General features: G+C 43.4%; 1 protein-coding gene across 3 annotated transcripts in view; it reads left to right on the top strand.

Annotated features, from left to right (window-relative positions):
• Window positions 1-19,902, top strand: part of MYO1C (myosin IC) — a 143,953-nt gene that overhangs the window by 111,412 nt on the left and 12,639 nt on the right. For all 3 annotated transcript variants that reach the window (XM_030536234.1, XM_030536236.1, XM_030536235.1), the window contains exons 19-27: window positions 3,848-3,965; window positions 4,197-4,310; window positions 4,485-4,561; window positions 4,701-4,769; window positions 5,001-5,085; window positions 5,875-6,034; window positions 7,800-7,883; window positions 18,954-19,047; window positions 19,169-19,224. In XM_030536234.1, coding sequence (XP_030392094.1) covers window positions 3,848-3,965; window positions 4,197-4,310; window positions 4,485-4,561; window positions 4,701-4,769; window positions 5,001-5,085; window positions 5,875-6,034; window positions 7,800-7,883; window positions 18,954-19,047; window positions 19,169-19,224 — 857 coding nt within the window. The remainder of the gene's footprint in view (window positions 1-3,847; window positions 3,966-4,196; window positions 4,311-4,484; window positions 4,562-4,700; window positions 4,770-5,000; window positions 5,086-5,874; window positions 6,035-7,799; window positions 7,884-18,953; window positions 19,048-19,168; window positions 19,225-19,902) is intronic.

The following is a 19,902-nucleotide window of genomic DNA, read 5'->3' as shown; positions in this document are numbered from 1 at the left end:
TCCAAATTCCGCTAAGATAAAATAATTGATTTGTAGAGCGTCAAGATGGGTGAGGTAATATCTTTTATTGGACCAACTTTTGTTGGTGAAAGAGACAAGCTTGTGTCTATTCTGTATTCATGATCAATTATTTTCTTGCCCTCATCGTACCCATGACTTAGTCACTGGAGAAGTGCTATCAGGATGTAGAAAGACCATCATCAACGATCCCAGCCTCTCCATTCTGATTCTGTACCTAGTTCCTGTCTCGTAAGAATCCTAAATAGTTATTAGGTTGCTTTATGGCCTGTGTTATACAGGAGGTCAAACAAGATGATCTAATGGTCCCCCTTGTGGCCTTAAAATCTATGAATCTGTTTTTTAAGCTTTGCTGTTTGTTGCTGCCTGTTTATTGTCATTATATTAATAGTAATTTGAGTTTGGGTGTTATTGCCAGGGACTTTATTTTGCTTGGTGTTCCATTGCCAAGCAAGAAATGCTCAATAAAATGTATTAAAGATATATAAAAATAAAGGGGAAAACCATTGAATCTTGTCAGAGTTGAAAATTTGAAACATAATTAAATCCTTCATTTTAACAAGCTTTCTTATTCTCCCTCTTTTCCCTCTCCCATTGTCATAGCATCTTTTAAAGGGAAATTCTTGCTTAAAAGCCTCTTAAATGGCATCAGGTATCCTTGTTGAGGAAAGAATCCATCTCAGGTGGTATCTCTGATATTTTTTCATTGATGCTGTTTCTTTTTAAGACAAAACATGTCAAAAACACAAAGGGGAAGAGAGAAAAGAATAGCAACAGATAGAAAAATGCAACTTCTATTCTTGGTGCTTGCAGTTCAGTTACAGGAAGATCATAGGCACAGCACATGGCCTGTGGCCCAGTTAGGTACTGTTGGCAGGCAAGAATTGCTGTTTGCTGTGACCAGTTCAATAAGCTAAGTTCTGAGATGTGACTCTTTTCAACAATTATTCAGGGTGTAGCTAGAGAGATGTTGATGTTATCCAGTTTCCCCTTCTTGTGTAGTCTTGTCAGAATGTCTGGGAAATAGAAGACCCAAAGATGTGATGATAAATCCCCAAACCTCCATGTGCGGTGGGGATGGTGGGGATGCCAGTGCTGGTGACAGAGTGGATAAAAATTGATTATTTTTTATTTAAATCATACAGGTTTATTTGTTAAAACTAAATCTATTTAAAATAAAATTTAAAACTGGTAACCTATATCAAAGCATAATTTATGATCAATTAAAATTTAAATTAAATACAAAAAATATTATTAAGCTATACATGTTTGCTACCAAGTTTTAAAGATGGTTCAACCACTGAACTACAGGAAGTCACTGGCTAAGCCCCTGGAACCAGGGTTTGTTGAATTGCTAAAGTGGCTTTGGACAGCAGTAGCCTCTTCTGAAGGTGAAGAGAAAATATTTTCTTCATTCAGTTTATTCAGCTAGTTCAGTTCAATGACTAGTTGATTAAAAATTAAGAAACCAATTGGGAATAGAAAAAAGCAGGAAAGCATGTTTTCCTCTTCCAATCTATGAATAAAACTAGGTGGAAGAGAATGAGGTAATCTAGTTCTAACATCTTAAAGGACATGGTGACCAGAAACAATCCGTTCATTTCACTTACAGCAAATAATACTTCCTTTGTTTAATAAATCAGCTAATTTTAAATGCAAAACTTGTTTTTGCTAAAAAATAAAATAAAATAAAAAATGTTGGTTTTTTTATATATCCAAAGGTAATTTTATTAAAAAAATTAAAATGCTGTTTTTTGTGCATTTTTCCATTGAATTTGAATTGCCATCCAAACTGAGCTTGACACAAATCACAGGTAAAACGTTAAGCATTTAATAACTAGAAAATGGTAAATGATGTATTTCCTAACATAATTTTAAGAATGTAAATAAATGTAAGTTAAGCTATGTAACTGATTAAATAATATGTATAGATATATTGTATCCTCGTGACTAGCCAAAAAAAAAAAAAAAGCACCAAAATTAATGTTAGTTGAAAATAACATTTTTTAATGGTTACCAACTAATGAGAATCAATAACTAAAAAGTACAAATACAAAACATTATTAAAATCAAAGATATCCATCATGGTTACCTGCTTGCTGGTTTAAATGATTAAAATTGGTGATTTAAATCAGTCCACCTTGGCTGGATAATGTGGTAGTGGTGATGATTATGATGTTACGCCAGTCTTTGTCACACTAAAAGGACTGCTGTCATGCTGAGCTGTGTAAGTTGCTCAGCGCTCCTGAGAAAAGTCCAAAGAAATCGAAGCCTTGTCCATTGTCACATTTCCACATGGTTCATATGTGAATATGTTTGTCCCCATAGAAAGGTTTGGGTGTGTTGCTGTAACAAATCTGTAATCTCACCAGAAGCCTTGAAACCACCTATTTAGCAGCTCTTTTAGCTCCAACAAACTCTGTTTATATTTCTTGAATCTGTTTTGTGCTTTCTTTCAACAATGTTACTGAACAATCCGTAATAAAGCTCAACATAACCATAGGGTTGCCAGCTTCTTACTCACACAAAACTGAACACCCTTGCTCTTCCCCCTGCCAGTTCCCTCCAATGAGGCTCCTCCCCTCCAAATGAGGCCCCACCCCCACTCACTCCATCCCCCCCCCCCCCCCCGTCACTCACTCTTCCCACCCTCACTCACTCGCTCATTTTTACTGGGCTGGCTCAGGGGGTCAAGGTGTGGGAGGGTGCTGAGGGATGGGGCCGAGGGGTTCAGAGTATGAGAGGGGGCTTCAGGCTGAGGCAAGGGATTGGGGTGTAGGAGGGGGTACAGGCTCTGGGGGGCAGGTTCCAGGGTGGGGCCAGAAATGAAGGGTTCAGGGTGCGGGAGGGGGTTCTGGGCTGGGGCAGGGCATTGGGGTGGGGAGTGGGGGCTCTGGCTGGGGGTGTGGGCTCTGGTGTGGGGCTGGGGGATTTGAGGTGCAGGAGGGGGATCAGGGCACCGGGGTGGGGGCTGGGTGTGGGCTCTGGGGTGGGGCTGGGGATGAGGGGTTTGGGGTGTAGAAGGGTGCTCCGGGCTGGGACCAAAGGGTTCAGAGGGCAGGAGGAGGGTCAGGGCTGGGACAGAGGGTTGAGACACCGGAGGGATTGCAGGCTTTGGGAGGCACTTACCTCAGGCAGCTCCCAGAAGCAGCAGCATGTCTCCTCTCTGGCTACTACATGGTGGTGTGGCCAAGTGGCTCTGTGTGCTGCCCCATCAGCAGGTGCTGCTCCTGAAGCTCCCATTGGCCGCAGTTCCTGGCCAATTGGAGCTGCGGAACCAGTGCTTGAGGTCGGGGCAGCGTGTGGAATGCCTCTACACATAGGGGCCGGAGGCAGGATATGCCGCTGCTTCTGGGAGCTGCAGGGAGCCTGCCTTAGCCCCGCTGCACCACCAGCCAGACTTTTAACGGCCCGGTCCGGAGCCACCAGGGTCCATTTTCGACCAGGCATTCTGGTTGAAAACCAGACACCTGGCAATCCTACATAACCAGCCTTCAGGACTCCTCCTGGTCCCTGGAGTTCTTAAGAATGACACTACCCAACTGGTATTGAGCTGGCCAGCCTTGGATTCGGCTATTATATATGAGGAGAACTTCTTAGTACTGTATGAGTGAGGAAGGCTGACTTTGCGTGGCAAATGGAATGTTCACTTAGTTGATACCTTGGCTGAGTTCCTGATGGCAAAGTTAGTTATTATCTAGTTGGTTAGTTGGCAGAGTGATTACAAAGAGCTGATACCAGAACAGTTCCTTTTCCAGACTAAAGGACCCTTTTCTAGATTGAAAGACAGTGTAATGTGATGATTTTCCACCATTAATGTGATTTCTAGGTCGGTTTGATGAAGTTCTGATCCGACATCAAGTGAAGTACTTAGGACTGATGGAGAACCTGAGAGTGCGCAGAGCTGGTTTTGCTTATCGCCGGAAATATGAAATATTCCTGCAGAGGTAGGATTTATAGTAATTGTCTCAAATCTGTTCTCCCTCACCATCTCTGCACTGATGTGTTCAGAACACGAAGCTTCTATACAGCAAACATGTAGTCTGTTTAACTAGAAGGCCTTGGTTACCAAAACGAATCTCTGTCTGAGGGAGAGGCACTGTGACTCCCCCTTTGTACCTTGCAGAAGTGCTCCAATTTACTTCTCGTTATAAATTCTCTCACTTGTTTATTTCTAGATACAAATCACTCTGTTCAGAAACATGGCCCACGTGGGAAGGGCGGCCCCATGATGGAGTGTCTGTGCTTGTAAAACATCTAGGCTACAAACAGGAAGAGTATAAGATGGGCCGGTCAGTTATTTCTTTCTTCACTAATTTGGGGTTGTGAGTCATAGGGAGTCTGTGTTTAAATACGGTCCCCGTGTCTAGAGGGTGGGGGAGAGAGCAGAAGCCCCAAGGGGATGGTGAGGGCAGGAAGTAGGTTCCTCTGGCCTCTTACACATAATCATACATTTCCATTTCCAGAACAAAGATTTTTATTCGTTTTCCCAAGACTTTGTTTGCAACAGAAGATGCTTTGGAGATACGGAAGCAGAGTCTGGGTAAGTCATACACCTTTAACCAGCTGGTTTAGGAGACTGCTGTCAGTGTGCTTTGTTTTTTTAATTGACCTATTCTCTGTCAGAATCCCAACCTTGGCCACTATTTCTAAGAGAGAGCTCTTTTCTTTTCCAATTTCAGCCACAAAAATCCAGGCCACATGGAGAGGCTTCTATTGGCGACAGAAATTCCTGCACATGAAACATTCAGGTATGTGAGGGCATGGGAAGCTGAATAAGCTTATGGCTAATTACATGTGTAGTTCGAAGCCTGTATTCTGTTTCTAGCAAGGGGAGGGGTGGAAAGGGGAACATAAGTTGATCTGAGTTTGAGATGCAAGAATAAAAAGCCAGAAAGCATAGAGTAGAAGGGAATATTTTGGATTATATGGAATTAAGGAGTTCTGTCCAGCGTAATACCTTTTGTTTTGATTGTCTTCAGCAATAACTATCCAGTCATGGTGGCGTGGAACCCAGGGACGCCGAAAAGCCGCCAAGAAAAAGTGGGCAGTGGAGACAATTAGACGGTGTGTTTTTAAAAAAAGAAAAAATTGTCACATAGACTGTAATGTAGACGGAGATTCTCAAAACCTAGTTTCTAAAAATGAACAGGTGGGGATAAACTGTCTTTTCAGTGTAGTTTCTGTGACTTTTTAAAAAAAATTAACACATTTGTTGGACAAAGCTCAAGAAATGTGGGAATTTGCCTGTTTTCAATAACACAAGAATTCTGGTTCCTCAGTGGAATGGAGAAGTTGATGGATCTGTAGTTATTTTCATACACTCAAGACTATGATGTGAAGTTTGAGTATGGCAGCTGAAAACAAGCACTGTTTTTCCTATATGACAGCACTGATTACAGATCTCTAATACAAACCTCTAAAACTGGGTTCCAGTGCAACAGGGGAACTGAAACATTACCCCTGCATTTTTTTTTTAATATGTTGAATCCTCTATCCCTATGGACAGTTTCCCTGTACTATCTGCTCTCAACCTTATGTTCCCCGGGGAGTCGCTTATAGAGCACATGTTCTCAGTTCTTCGCAGATCCCTGCCCAGTTCCCATTCCTTTGCAAAGTGTGTCTTCTGTTTGTCTGACGGTTTCCAATTAATTTGTTTTTTTCCCTGCAGATGCTAAATTTCTTGTTTATAGTCAATTGCCTTCAGTAATGGGGGCATAGGAAGTCTTGGTGTTAAACAGGTTTGTTGTAGAACTATAGATGATTAGAGTGGAAGACACTTAGATTCTTTAGTCGAATAATCTGTATCAAACCAATCCATTATGGTTACTGATTTACCTTCTTCTGCCCATTCAGGTTTATTAAAGGTTTTATTTACCGGAACTACCCTCGCTGCTCAGAGAATGAATACTTCCTAGATTACATTCGATACTCCTTTTTGATGAACCTCAAACGCAATTTACCAAAGAATGTTTTGGACAAATCATGGCCAACTCCCCCTCCATCACTCTGCGAGGTAGGCAGAAGAAAAAGAGGAGGAGTTGACTACTTTGCGTAGACAGAGTCCTGCACTGTAGTTTCAGTTATTGAAGGCCCTGGGTCTCACACATGTCACTGAGAGAGCAGTGAAACCTGTGGAACCTTCATTAGTAGCGGTGATGTGTGAGAAAGAAAGAACTATGTGTGACTCTCATTCTACACTGAAGTAGCAGAATTGGCAGCAAAAACAACCAAAACATAGACACATAGACTCTAGGACTGGAAGGGACCTCGAGAGGTCATCGAGTCCAGTCCCCTGCCCTCATGGCAGGACCAAATACTGTCTAGACCATCCCTGATAGACATTTATCTAACCTACTCTTAAATATCTCCAGAGATGGAGATTCCACAATCTCCCTAGGCAATTTATTCCAGTGTTTAACTACCCTGACAGTTAGGAACTTTTTCCTAATGTCCAACCTAAATCTCCCTTGCTGCAGTTTAAGCCCATTGCTTCTTGTTCGATCATTAGAGGTTAAGGTGAACAAGTTTTCTCCCTCCTCCTGATGACACCCTTTTAGATACCTGAAAATTGCTATCATGTCCCCTCTCAGTCTTCTCTTTTCCAAACTAAATAAACCCAAGTCTTTCAGCCTTCCTTCATAGGTCATGTTCTCAAGACCTTTAATCGTTCTTGTTGCTCTTCTCTGGACCCTCTCTAATTTCTCCACATCTTTCTTGAAATGCAGTGCCCAGAACTGGACACAATACTCCAGTTGAGGCCTAACCAGCACAGAGTAAAGCGGAAGAATCACGCTTGCTTTTTTTGCAACAGTATCACACTGTTGACTCATATTTAGCTTTAACATAAGTTAACATTTATACTGAGCCTCTTTGTGAAATTACAAAAATGAAATGACTGTTGATTATTTAATTTATTTTATGTATAATTATTACTGAGGTCAGTAAGTGACACTAAAAATGGAATCCAATTATAACATTGTTAAAAAGCAACTTTTCAAAGTAGAACTGCACTTTAACGCATTGGGTATGATTTTCAGAAATGCCTACGTGTCTTAGTATTTTAAGTGTTGGACAGATATCATTTAGCTCAGAATAAAACTTTCAAAAACACCTCAGGGACTTCTGTAGGCATTTTTGACAATTTTACCCATTTTGTTCTGAGTTAAATGGCTTTTGCCTGAATGGCTAAACTGGGCTGAAAAGCAATGGAATGTATTTGATTACCCATAAAGAAAGTAATTAAACTTTATTTTCCTGTCCAGTATATTATTTTATGTTTTGAAGAGTGGCCTCTAACCCAGAAAGGTGACAGTGCCCTGGATACATGCTTTCTCCACCTGAAAGTTCACTGAGCTGCAATATAATCCCATAAAATCTTATCTAAAGGCCCCATTTTCATGACATTTTCCAAAAAATTTGCTCCTGGGAGTGGATCTTCTTGGCCCCTTAAGATTCTTGTGTGTGCCTTGTTCGTCTTGTAGGTACCTCCAAAATAGGCTGGAGGATGTGAAGAGGAAAATTCCCAACCCCAAGCCCAAACAATCTGGTTGGAGTACAATGCAGGACAAACTGTCTCAGCACAGTGCAATAGATTACTTGTTGTTTTTAATTTTAAAAATATTTCTGCAATAACATACAGTGTTGAAGATGAATTGTCCAAATTCAGCCTTGCATTTTCTGCATTCATATCTCTTCTCTGTTCTCTCCTTCTATTCTGTTAGAATTGTTTTGCCTTTGTTCAACTGAAAGCCATCTTCACTTACCATTTATTTCTTCAGGTATCTCAGCTCTTGAGACAACTGTGTATGCAAAACATGGTGTGGAGCTACTGCAAGAGAATCAGCCCAGAATGGAAACAGCAGGTGCAGGACATTTACGTTACTTACCAGATCTCTCAAGTATTGCTAAGAACAAGAGATGGGATCTGCACAGGCACTTAGATGCCCAGAAATATCACAGGAACAGCACTGTGATCCACAAAGCCAAGTTAGAAACCTAGGCTCCCTATATAATGAACGGGTAGAGATGAGTACCTTAGAATGTGATCTACCACACTAAGTAGGGAGCCACATAAACTAGCCAATGGGCAATACAAATGGGGGACAGGGGCGAGGAGTCCTAAGCAGACTTAGGGACCTATTTCTGCTTAGTGATCAGTGATCCACAAACTGCCTGGAGTCAGGTGGCTTAGGCACCTAAAGTGTCTTGTGGGAATGAGTTAGGCAGCTGTTGTGCTCCACACAAAAGGGGGAAGTAGGGAGGATTGGTGGTGCCCAATGGCTAGCAGATTTGCTTGAGATATGGGAGACCCAGGGTCAAGTCCCCCTGTCCTGCCAGAGGGGAAGAAAGGATTTGAACAGGGGTCTCCAGGCTCTCAGGAGGGTGCTCTGACCTCTGAACTATGGGATATTGTGATGTGAGGCTCCTTCAACCTCTTCTGTTGAAGCTGTTTCACTGTTAATAAGTGATGAACAAGTGATTGGAGCAGCAGAACGAGATCCTGGGTATCCCACTCCCATACCCCCAGTGTGTGCCCTAGCCACTGGACTACAGAGGTATTCTCCCTTTCTTTGTCCCAATGACTATTTACTAATCACTGCGCTAGATGTTATAAGGTAGGTGCTGCTGCAGCTTCCTCCGCCATCACCTCCTTCCCCGGCAGCCAGATTTTGAATGGGACCTGATCTGGTAGACAGCCTGTGAGCACACCTAGCAGATCGGGCCTCACAAGTGACTTAGGCAGCCAAATGCTTATCTTCCCCCAGTTTATGAATCACTTTGGGGCTTAGGTGTCTGGATACTTAGAGGGAGACAGCAGTGAGCATCCCAGAGGCAGAAACATAGGTACCTAGCGAACCTTTACTCTGAAAACTTAGGTGCTGAGTGAGTTTAGGCACCTACACAGTTTGGTGGTAGTTTTGTGGATTGCATTGGTGCTAAAACTGGGACTTAGGTGCCTAAACCTGGTATTTTTGAAGCCCAATCTGGGTTTTAGGTTCCTAAGTACATTTGCAGATCTGGGGCCTAGCAGTTTTTCTCAATTAACATTATTTATTATAGGTGAAGCAGGGGCTGGGGGATTGATAGAGGGGAAAGGAGAAAGGAGATGAGGCATTGGAGAGCGGTTGAATGGGGGGGCGGAGGCAGATAAGATCAGATGGAGGAGAGGGCAGGAGTCCCAAGAGGGTAGCTAGAAGCAGTAGGGAAAGAGGGCATCTTGGGAGGAAGAAGCTGTCATCAAATGCCCACTGACAGTCAGTTTCACAACTGTCTCCTCATCTTTTAGTGGCTAGTCCACCTAGAGGATGACAGCCTACTACTGCTACTAGTTAGTTCATCAGCTCAAGTGATAGAGTTTTGTGCTATGGATCTAAAGGTCCCAAATCCTACTGCTGATGAAGCTGGAGGTTAATACAGTTCCATGTGCTGTAATTTCTGGTGGGGTTTTCAGTTTGCTTTTAAAAACAATTAGGAAATCAATTTCCAAAAACTACATTAAAAGAACATTATGGTTGCAAAGTGAAGTACTCAAAATTTAGGTTGCCTTGATGCATGTGTATTTTGATATAGTCTCATTGGGAAGTTTATGCTTTCATGGAAGAAGTTTGTTTTGAGGAGCAATTTGAGGTATGGTAACTCAGATCAATTAGCGAAGAGAGTCCTAGGGTAGAAACAGCCATATATAACCCAAATAAATAAAGCATAGAAAATATTAAATATGTGCAATATAATTGAATTACCACTGGTGTTAGCACCTTAGCATTTGCATTTCCTGACTTTGGACTTGTCTACACAAACATTTAGTTTCATTTCGAGTGCTGGTCACTGTGTGTATTCCACTGTGGGATATACATGTGCTCTACAAATCTGAAATAGGATTCTTTCCAGCAGTATCCATTGCTCAACACTGTCGCCATTGCTTTCTTCGTGTTCTGCGTTAAGGGAACAAGGGGTTATCCAACCCAACTGCCTCTACAGTTCCTTCTTACCACCACATGATCTGAGTCAGAACCCTTGCGTCCAGAGCTGATCCTTGGTTTCAATCTGTAAATACAGTGTTAAAAATGTGTTTTTAGTGTTAGTTTACTTAATGTAGATAGTTAATACCTTCCCTACCCCAGGGAGCCTCTCCTGCCTCCTCAGTATGGAATTTGGATTATGCCTAGGTTTTTTAAATCTGTCTCTTCTCTCCTCACTCCTCTGGTCAATGACAAGTACCATCAATGTCTTTATTGCCTAGGAAAATGCTACATCTCTGCACAGGGCAGTATTTGCCACTCCTTATCCAGCCGAACTCGGCAAGTGTGGGAACTCTGGTTTAAGAAACATATAATGGAGTGTGCAATGAGAGACCCTGCCAGACATCCAGGAGCACACATCCTAGCACCATGTTGTCTGACCAGGTCTTAAAGACTTAGTTCCTGAGCCTCATGGCCCTGGCCAGAAAACTCATAAAATCAAGACTGCCTAGATACCAGCCTCGGCATTAACAATGGCACCAGCTCTGGTACCAATCACAAGTAAACACAGGGTTCCGAAGCACTGGAACTGTTGGTATTGGTTAACGACTATTTAGTGGAAGCCCAGTGCATCATCGGTACCACCTCAGTCCCATAAGGAATCACTGATCACCAAAACCCTTCCCACACCAGTTCCAGAAATATGGGGAGACAAGACTCCATGCCCTTCAAGAAGGGTAGAGAGACACATCTCACCAGAGGATATTTCGGTCCTCCTAGACCTGCAGTTTCCCTTACTGATGGAACTAACCCTTACCAGGAAGATTCTGACTCCAACAGACAAAGCAGACTTTGGGAAGAGAAGTTCATCCCCTATCCCATCTGTTTCTTCTGCACTGAGGACACTGTCAGTGAAAATGGACTCAATTTTTTCCTCATTCGGGCTTCAAGAGCAGATCTCAAGAACAGAAAAAAGAAAATTGGGGTAAAGAATGATAAAAGCTTGCCTCATGAGCAAATAAGAGGTGGGAGTCAACTGCTCAATAATGCATAAGGATTGATAATTGAGGTGAGCTAGGCTGTAGAGGACCTTAAAGCTAAAGACCAGTGATAAACTAGCTCTGAACGGGGGTGCCAGGGGAAGCTACAAAAGGGAGAGCAGATACTCCCAAGACTGGTGGGAAACACTGAAGTTAAACTCCCCAATCGGTCAATCGGAGCAGGCTGCATGGAGGGGACTGAGGGATGGTGAAGAAATTTGGCAGCATGTTGCCTCCAGAAGAAGAAAGAGGAGCATCCATGTACCAGCAGTGGAGATACAGATGAGCAACTGTTTTCATTTTCTCTCCACAGGTACTAATGCAGAGAGTGGACTAGATGATGCATCTGAGGGAAGGGAGCAGAAGGAGACTCCACCAATTGGAAGGCATGAGATGCACTGTCCTAGGAATGGGGTTCCATGACCACCACTCCCAAGAGAAGGAGGAGGGTGGTGGTGGTTGGGGACTCCCTCCTTAGGGGGACTGAGTCATCTATCTGCTGCCCCGACTGAGAAAACCAAGAGGTCTGCTGCTTGCGAGGAGCTAGGATTCACGATATGACTGAGAGACTGCTGAGACTCATCAGGCCCTCGGATTGCTACCCCTTGCTGCTTCTCCATGTGGGCACCAATGATACTGCCAAGAATGACCTTGAGTGGATCGCTGCAGACTACGTGGCTCTGGGAAGAAGGATAAAGGAGTTTGAGGCACAAGTGGTGTTCTCGTCCATCCTACCTGTGCAGGGAAAAGGCCTGGGTAGACATCGTCCAATTGTGGAAGTCAACGAATGGCTATGCAGGTGGTGTCAGAGAGAAGGATTTGGATTCTTTGACCATGGGATGGTGTTCCAAGAAGGAGGAGTGCTAGGGAGAGATGGGCTCCACCTAACGAAGAGCGGGAAGAGCATCTCACAAGCAGGCTGGCTAACCTGGTGGGGAGGGCTTTAAACTAGGTTCACCAGGGGAAGGAGGCCAAAGCCCTGAGGTAAGTGGGGAAATGGTATACCGGGAGGAAACACGAGCAGGACAGTGCAAGAGTGGAGACTCCTGTCTCAGACTGAGAAAGCGGGACAATCAACGAGTTATCGTAAGTGCCTATACACAAATGCAAGAAGCTTGGGAAACAAGCAGGGAGAACTGGAAGTCCTGGCACAGTCAAGGAACTATGATGTGATTGGAATAACAGAGACTTGGTGGGATAACTCAGATGACTTGGAGTACTGTCAGGGATGGATATAAACTGTTCAGGAAGGACAGGCAGGGCAGAAAAGGTGGGGGAGTTGCATTGTATGTAAGAGAGCAGTATGACTGCTCAGATCTCCGGTATGAAACTGCAGAAAAACCTGAGTCTCTGGATTAAGTTTAGAAGTGTGAGCAGCAAGGGTGATGTCTTGGTGGGAGTCTGCTATAGACCACCAGACCAGAGGGATGAGGTGGACGAGGCTTTCTTCCGGCAACTAGCAGAAGTTACTAGATCGCAGGCCCTGGTTCTCATGGGAGACTTTAATCACCCTGATATCTGCTGGGAGAGCAATACAGCGGTGCACAGACAATCCAGGAATGTGTAGGGGACAATTTCCTGGTGCTAGTGCTGGAGGAACCAACTGGGGCAGAGCTTTTCTAGACCTGCTGCTCACAAACCAGGAAGAATTAGTAGGGGAAGCAAACGTGGATGGGAACCTGGGAGGCAGTGACCAGGAGATGATCAAGTTCAGGATCCTGACACAAGGAAGAAAGGAGAGCAGCAGAATACGGATCCTGGACTTCAGAGAAGCAAACTTTGACTCCCTCAGGGAACTGATGGGCAGGATCCCCTGGGAGAATAACATGAGGGGGAAAGGAGTCCAGGAGAGCTGGCTGTATTTTAAAGAATCCATATTGAGGTTGCAGAAAAAAAACATCCCAATGTGTAGAAAGAATAGTAAATATGAAGGTGTCCAGCTTGGCTTAACAGTGAAATCCTTGCTGGTCTTAAAGGCAAAAAAGAAGCTTACAAGAAGTGGAAGATTGGACAAATGACCAGGGAGCAGTATAAAAATATTGCTCAGGCATGCAGGAGTGAAATCAGGAAGGCCAAATCACATTTGGAGTTGCAGCTATCAAGGGATGTTAAGAGTAACAAGAAGGGTTTCTTCAGGTATGTTAGCAACAAGAAGAAAGTCAAGGAAAGTCTGGGCCCCTTATTGAATGATGGAGGCAACCTAGTGACAGAGGATGTGGAAGAAGCTAATGTACTCAATGCTTTTTTTGCCTCTGTCTTCACGAACAAGGTCAGCTCCCAGACTGCTGAACTGGGCAGCACAGTATGGGGAGGTGACCAGCTCTCTGTGGAGAAAGAAGTGGTTCGGGACTATTTAGAAAAACTGGACGAGCACAAGTTTGGGGCTGGATGTGCAGCATCTGAGGGTGCTAAAGGAGTTGGCGGATGTGATTGCAGAGCCATTGGCCATTATCTTTGAAAATTCATGGCGATCCGGGGAGGTCCCGTATGACTGGAAAAAGGCAAATGTAGTGCCCATCTTTTAAAAAAAAAAAAAAAAAAAGGGAAGGAGGAGGATCCGGGGAACTACAGGCCAGTCAGTCTCACCCCAGTCCCTGGAAAAATCATGGAGCCGGTCCTCAAGGAATCAATTCTGAAGCACTTAGAGCAGAGGAAAGTGATCAAGAATAGTCAGCATGGATTCACCAAGGGCAAGTCATGCCTGACTAACCTAATTGCCTTCTGTGAGGAGATAACTGGGTCTGTGGATGAGGGGAAAGCAGTGGATGTATTGTTCCTTGAATTTAGCAAAGCCTTTTGATATGGTCTCCCACAGTGTTTTTGCCAGCAAGTTAAAGAAGTATGGGCTGGATGAATGGACTATAAGGTGGATAGAAAGTTGGCTAGATCGTCGGGCTCAACGGGTAGAGATCAACGGGTCCATGTCTCACTGCCAGCCGGTTTCAAGCGGAGTTCCCCAAGGGTCGGGCCTGGGGCCGGTTTTGTTCAATATCTTCATTAATGATCTGGAGGATGGCGTGGACTGCACTCTCAGCAAGTTTGCAGATGACACTAAACTGGGAGGAGTGGTAGATAATGCTGGAGGGTAGGGATAGCATACAGAGGGACCTAGACAAATTAGAGGATTGGGCCAAAAGAAACCTGATGAGGTTCAACAAGGACAACTGCAGAGTCTTGCACTTAGGACGGAAGAATCCCATTCACTGTTACAGACTAGGGACCAAATGGCTAGGAAGCAGTTCTGCAGAAAAGGATCTAGGGGTTACAGTGGGCAAGAAGCTGGATATGAGTCAACAGTGTGCCCTTGTTACCAAGAAGGCTAACGGCATTTTGGGCTGTATAAGTAGGGGCATTGCCAGCAGATCGAGAGATGTGATCATTCCCCTCTATTCGACATTGGTGAGGCCTCACCTGGAGTACTGTGTCCAGTTTTGGGCCCCACACTACAAGAAGGATGTGGAAAAATTGGAAAGAGTCCAGTGGAGGGCAACAAAAATTATTAGGGGGCTGGAGCACATGACTTACGAGGAGAAACTGAGGGAACTGGGATTGTTTAGTCTGCAGAAGAGAAGAATGAGGGGGGATTTGATAGCTGCTTTCAACTACCTGAAAGAGGGTTCCAAAGAGGATGGATCTAGACTATTCTCAGTGGTACTTGATGAGCGAACAAGGAGTAATGGTCTCAAGTTGCAGTGGGGGAGGTTTAGGTTGGATATTAGTAGAAACTTTTTTCCTAGGCGGGTGGTGAATCACTGGAATGGGTTCCCTAGGGAGGTGGTGGAATCTCCATTCTTAGAGGTTTTTAAGGCCCAGCTTGACAAAGCCGTGGCTGGGATGATTTAGTTGGGAATTGGTCCTGCTTTGAGCAGGGGGTTGGACTAGATGACCTCCTGAGGTCCCTTCCAACCCTCATATTTTATGAAACTATGCTTCTGATCTCCCACACTGGTTATCAAGAAGCAAAAAAGAAATCACACAGTCCCCTGTATTCCAGTTCTGTCTCTCAATCAGTACCTAGATCCAGTACAGTGAGAAGTTACTTTAAACTCTGCTTATATACAAAAACATTCTTCTGACCCCAAAAGGTCAGCCACATAACCAGGTTAGTATAGGTTTGGCTCTTACCCAAAATACCACACTGCCAGCCAGTTTAGTGTCCAAAAATAAAGGTTTATTATAAAGAAAAGGGAAAGAACAAGAAGAGAGATGTTAAATGGTAAAGCAGTTACATACATATAATGACTTCCAAGTCCATATATCAAGTTCCTAGCAGTATTGGTGAGTCTGGCTTGAAAGTCCCCCTGGATCACATCCACAGCTTGGATGGGTCATTCAGTCCTTTGTTCAAAGCATCAGTTTGTAGCAAAGTTCCTCCAGAGGTAAGGTAAACAGGATTGAAGACAAAACGGAGAAGATGCAGCTACCTTTTATAGCCTTTTGCCATGCGGCCTGTGCTTCCTCTGTTTCAAACACAAGCTGCCCAGCACATGGCTTCAAACCTTAGAATTCTGTCCACAGGCATGTCTGTCTGAGTCATAACATGTATCTGCCTTCTCTCAGTGGGTCAGCTGTATAGCTAATGGTCCTTAATGGGCCATCAAGCAGGCCTAGGCAGTGCTGCAGATGCCAAACTGTCTTCAGGTGTCACCCAGGAGCATAGAACAGGTTTGGAATACAGACAGACAGATATATCTATAACTCATAATGCAAAGGTGATATAAACATACAAATAAGAGTATCATATCTGGCAAATTATAACACTTTTTGCAGATATCTTTCATGGCATATCTGGAACAACTCATTGCAATTTTACAATATTAGTATTCATAATATCCTCAAGTGTCCCCCAGCATCGTGGGGAGGGAAGCACAAGGGACCAGAGGATGAGGGGGGTATAATATAGTCAAAACAATTCAGTGGGAAGATGATAGGATCATTTTGAATGGATTTGAGAAAATGGATGAAGCTGTAGAGATACAAGAGCCATTCCTTTTCTTCTAAGTGTCTGTGTGTAAGATAGGTAGCACTGTATTTTTTCTCACACACACACTCTCACCCTCTCTTTTACACACACACACATACACACACACCCACCCCACTCAGGAGTGATGATCTTACAAGATGCAGAATAGCAAGGCTAGTCATTTTCCCTTTCCACAATACTCCTAAAGCTATGCAAATCAGATTTGTGAATGAGAAATATTCCAGTCCAACAGCTCTCCAGATTGTATGAAAAGATCTCTGTAAATTCATATTGATATATTGAGTCATTGAGAATAATAAACCACCAATGAGATTCCATTTCCTGCATGCAATAGCTCTGTGAAAGCAGATAATGAGAAATATATTAAACATGTGGGACATTGCTAGAATATCTCCTAAATATCTGTTATATTTTAATTTAAATACAGTTGGTTTATATATACATAGCTCTAGTTACATACCTTACAAAGGTCCTTAAAACGCTAAGCACACCTAGTAAAACAGGACAGGTAGGCAAATTCCTAGAGGAGGAGACTGCGACGAAAATTGCTGGCTACAAATCTCTGAAAACGTCTGACTAATGAATTGTGCAGGGAATGGCTGGTTAGTGTAGATATGGCTGTGCCAGTTTGCACAGATCTTCAAAATATTGTTCTCAGTAGCTTTCTTTATTTAAAAAAGCATCTTTATCTTGGAGACTTATAGATAGGACCCTACCAAATTCACGGCCGTGGAAAACACGTCACGGACTGTGAAATCTGGTCATTTGCCTTTGCCCTGTACTATACAGAATTCACGGAGCAAACCAGTGTTTCTCGAATTGGGGGTCCTGACCAAAAAGGGAGTTGCGGGGGGTGGGGTGTCACAAGGTTATTGAGGGGAGGGGAGGGAAGGGGGTCGCGGAATTGCAACCCTTCTTTTGGCACTGCATTCAGAGCTGGGTGGCCAGAGAGTGGTGGCTGTTGGCCAGTTGCCAGCCCTGAAGGCAGTGCCTCTGCTAGCAGCAGCACAGGAGTAAGGGTGGCAACACCATGCCAGGCCATCCTTAGTTTAGCGCTGCCGTTGACAGAGGCTCTGCCTTTGGAGCTGGGCTCCATGCCAGCAGCTGCCACTCAGCAGCTGCCACTCTCCAGCTGCCTAGCTCTGAAGGCAGTGCCCTCACCAACAGCAATGTAGACATCAGGGTAGCAGTACCACAACCCCCCACCCCCCAATAACCTTGCGATCCCCCAACTCCTTAGTGGGTCAGGACCCCTACAATGACAATATTGTGACATTTCAGGTTTAAATAGCTGAAATCATTAAATTTATGACCATGAAATTGACCAAAATGGACTGTGAATGTATAGGGCTCTACTTATAGATGTGAACTGTGAGAGTTAGGCAACATGACTTATCTACAATGTTTTTAACAGTTAGCCCTCTAAATAATTTGCAGCAAAAATGCGGCATCAGGAAAATTAGGTTATTGACAATGCTGTTGCCTGCATTAAATTATTGCCACATCATTTAAAAGTCTCTGCGTGACTGTTCTTGTTCCTTGTTCTGTGCTAGATCTCCCACTTGGGCCTTGGCAAGCTGAACAGAATGCTGATTTTTTGCCAACTAGTTAGCAATGGCTATGCCTCAGGACTGATCCTTTCATCTTTTCCATCTATAAAGTATTTAGTATACTTCAGGTATACACACACTGCAACAAAACATATGTATTACTGAGTCACAGAGCCTGGGGTCAGTTGATTTGGGCTTGCAAGTTTCAGGCTGCAGGGCTAAAAATTGCAGTGTCACCGGTCAGGCTTGGGCCTGAGCTCAGAGACCCTTCCCCCTCAGAGTTTCAGAGCCCAGGCCCCAACCCCAGCCAAAATGGCTATGATGCAATTTTTAGCTCTGCAGCCTGAGCCTCACGTGCCCAAGTCAGCTAACCTGGGCCAGCTGTGGCCATGCTGCATATCTTTTATGGCCGTGTACACATACCCGTTGGGTGCTGTACAAATAATAGTTTGTAATGTTCTATTTGTCCTTATATGGCAAAAGCTGTTACTTTGCAAGGTCATGCATCTAAGAACTAAAAATGTGGGTTATGTTTATATGACTGGGGACTGTCCAGGAAAGCAGTGCCTCTGAAAGACACGTAGGTGTCATAGTGCATAACCAGCTGAACATGAGCTCACAGTGTGATGTACTGGATAAGAGAAGACTTGCTATCTTTAGCTATATAAGCAGGGGACTTTTGAGCGGAAGTAGGGAGTTCTTGTTATCACTGTATACAACATTAACTGGATCATTACTGGAATACTCTGCTCAGTTCTGGTGGCCAAGCTTAAAAAAGGATGAGGACAAAATAGAAGGATTTCATAAAAAGAGCATAAATTACTTCAAGTCTGGAAAATGTACCTTACAATGAGAGAATGAAGCTCAAACTGTTTAGCTTAACAAAGAGCAGGTTAAGAGGTGACCTGATCAGCATCTATAAGTACTGTACCTGCATGGGGAAAAATTGCCAATACCAGAGGATTTTTGTAATCTGACAAAGGCATAAAAGATCCAATGGCTATAAACTGAAGCCAAATAATTTCTCCCTAGATATAAGGCACATAGTTTTAATATTAAGCTTAATTAACTGTTGGAACAATTTACTTAGGGATACGGTATTCTCCTTCACTTGAAGGCTTTCTATCAAGCTTGGATGTCTTTTTAAAAGATATGCTGCATCACCACCAGAAGTTATAGGCTTACTACAGGCAGTACTTCTTGCAATTCTATGGCCTGTATTATGCAGGAGGTCATACTATATAATCATAACGGCTCCTTCTGGCATTGAAATCTAAAACTCTCTCCTTTATGGAGCTTCTGGAGATAGCTATTGGTCTATATTTAAAGAGAATTTTACTCTGTTACACAGATCCAGAAAACGTCTGTTTGTTTGTTTGTTTTTCTCTCCTCCCTGCAGTTAGATCAGAAAGTGGTTGCAAGTGAGATGTTTAAGGGTAAAAAGGACAATTATCCTCAGAGTGTTCCCAGGCTCTTCATCAACACTCGACTTGGTGAGTAGCACTCAGAAACCTGAACAAGGAATACTTTGTACTTTTTCCTCTCTCTTTTTTCTACTCATTTCTCTTCCTGCCATAGTGTTACTCCTGACCTTCTCTTTGGTTTCTCTTTTAGGCACTGAAGAGATAAACCCTAAAGTCCTTCAGGTTTTAGGAAATGAAACAATCAAGGTGAGACTTTGTGTCCTGTGATTACTGTGAAGCTTCTGCAATGATTCAGTGGAAGTGAACTCTTTACCAAGTGTCTGGATTTCCTGACATAATGGATTAAGAATTCTACATTCAATTAGGGAGTATCTATGATGATAACTCTGTGCTGAGGTGGTAATGTTCCAACTGCAAAAACTGTAGTTTTGAGGTGTGTGTAAATTTGGATTATGTAGATTTTGGAATTGAAAAGAGTGTTTTCCTGCTGGTGGAGATGATACAGTAGGTGAAAGGGGCTAGAGTAGGCCAAAATGCATTATAGCCATGAGTCAAATTTGGCCTTTCAACACCACTGTGAACTGGGTGGTGGTATCTTCTTGTTTGGTGGAGAAATTGAGGTATGGATTAGGACCATCTTAAATCACATAGGCAGGCCTGAAAATAGAAGCCAGAATGCTTGTCTGCCACCCCCGTAAACTGTATGCAGTGTTGTTATAGCCATGATGGTCCCATGATATTAGAGAGGCAAGGTGGGTGAAGTAATATCTTTTATTGGATCAACTTCTGTTGGTGAGTCAAATTTTTGAGCTTAGAGCTCATCTTCAGGCCTGGGATTATATATAACAATGAAAGATATCAAATTCCAGACCTGAAGACGACAACCTGTGTACAAGCTCAAAAGCATTTCTGTCTCTCACCAAC

This window comes from Gopherus evgoodei, chromosome 17 (genome assembly GCF_007399415.2).
Source record: "Gopherus evgoodei ecotype Sinaloan lineage chromosome 17, rGopEvg1_v1.p, whole genome shotgun sequence".
In the NCBI taxonomy this organism is placed as follows: Eukaryota; Metazoa; Chordata; order Testudines; family Testudinidae; genus Gopherus; species Gopherus evgoodei.
The sequence above is the reverse complement of the archived record's forward strand: the minus strand, read 5'-3'. Positions and strand labels throughout refer to the sequence as shown.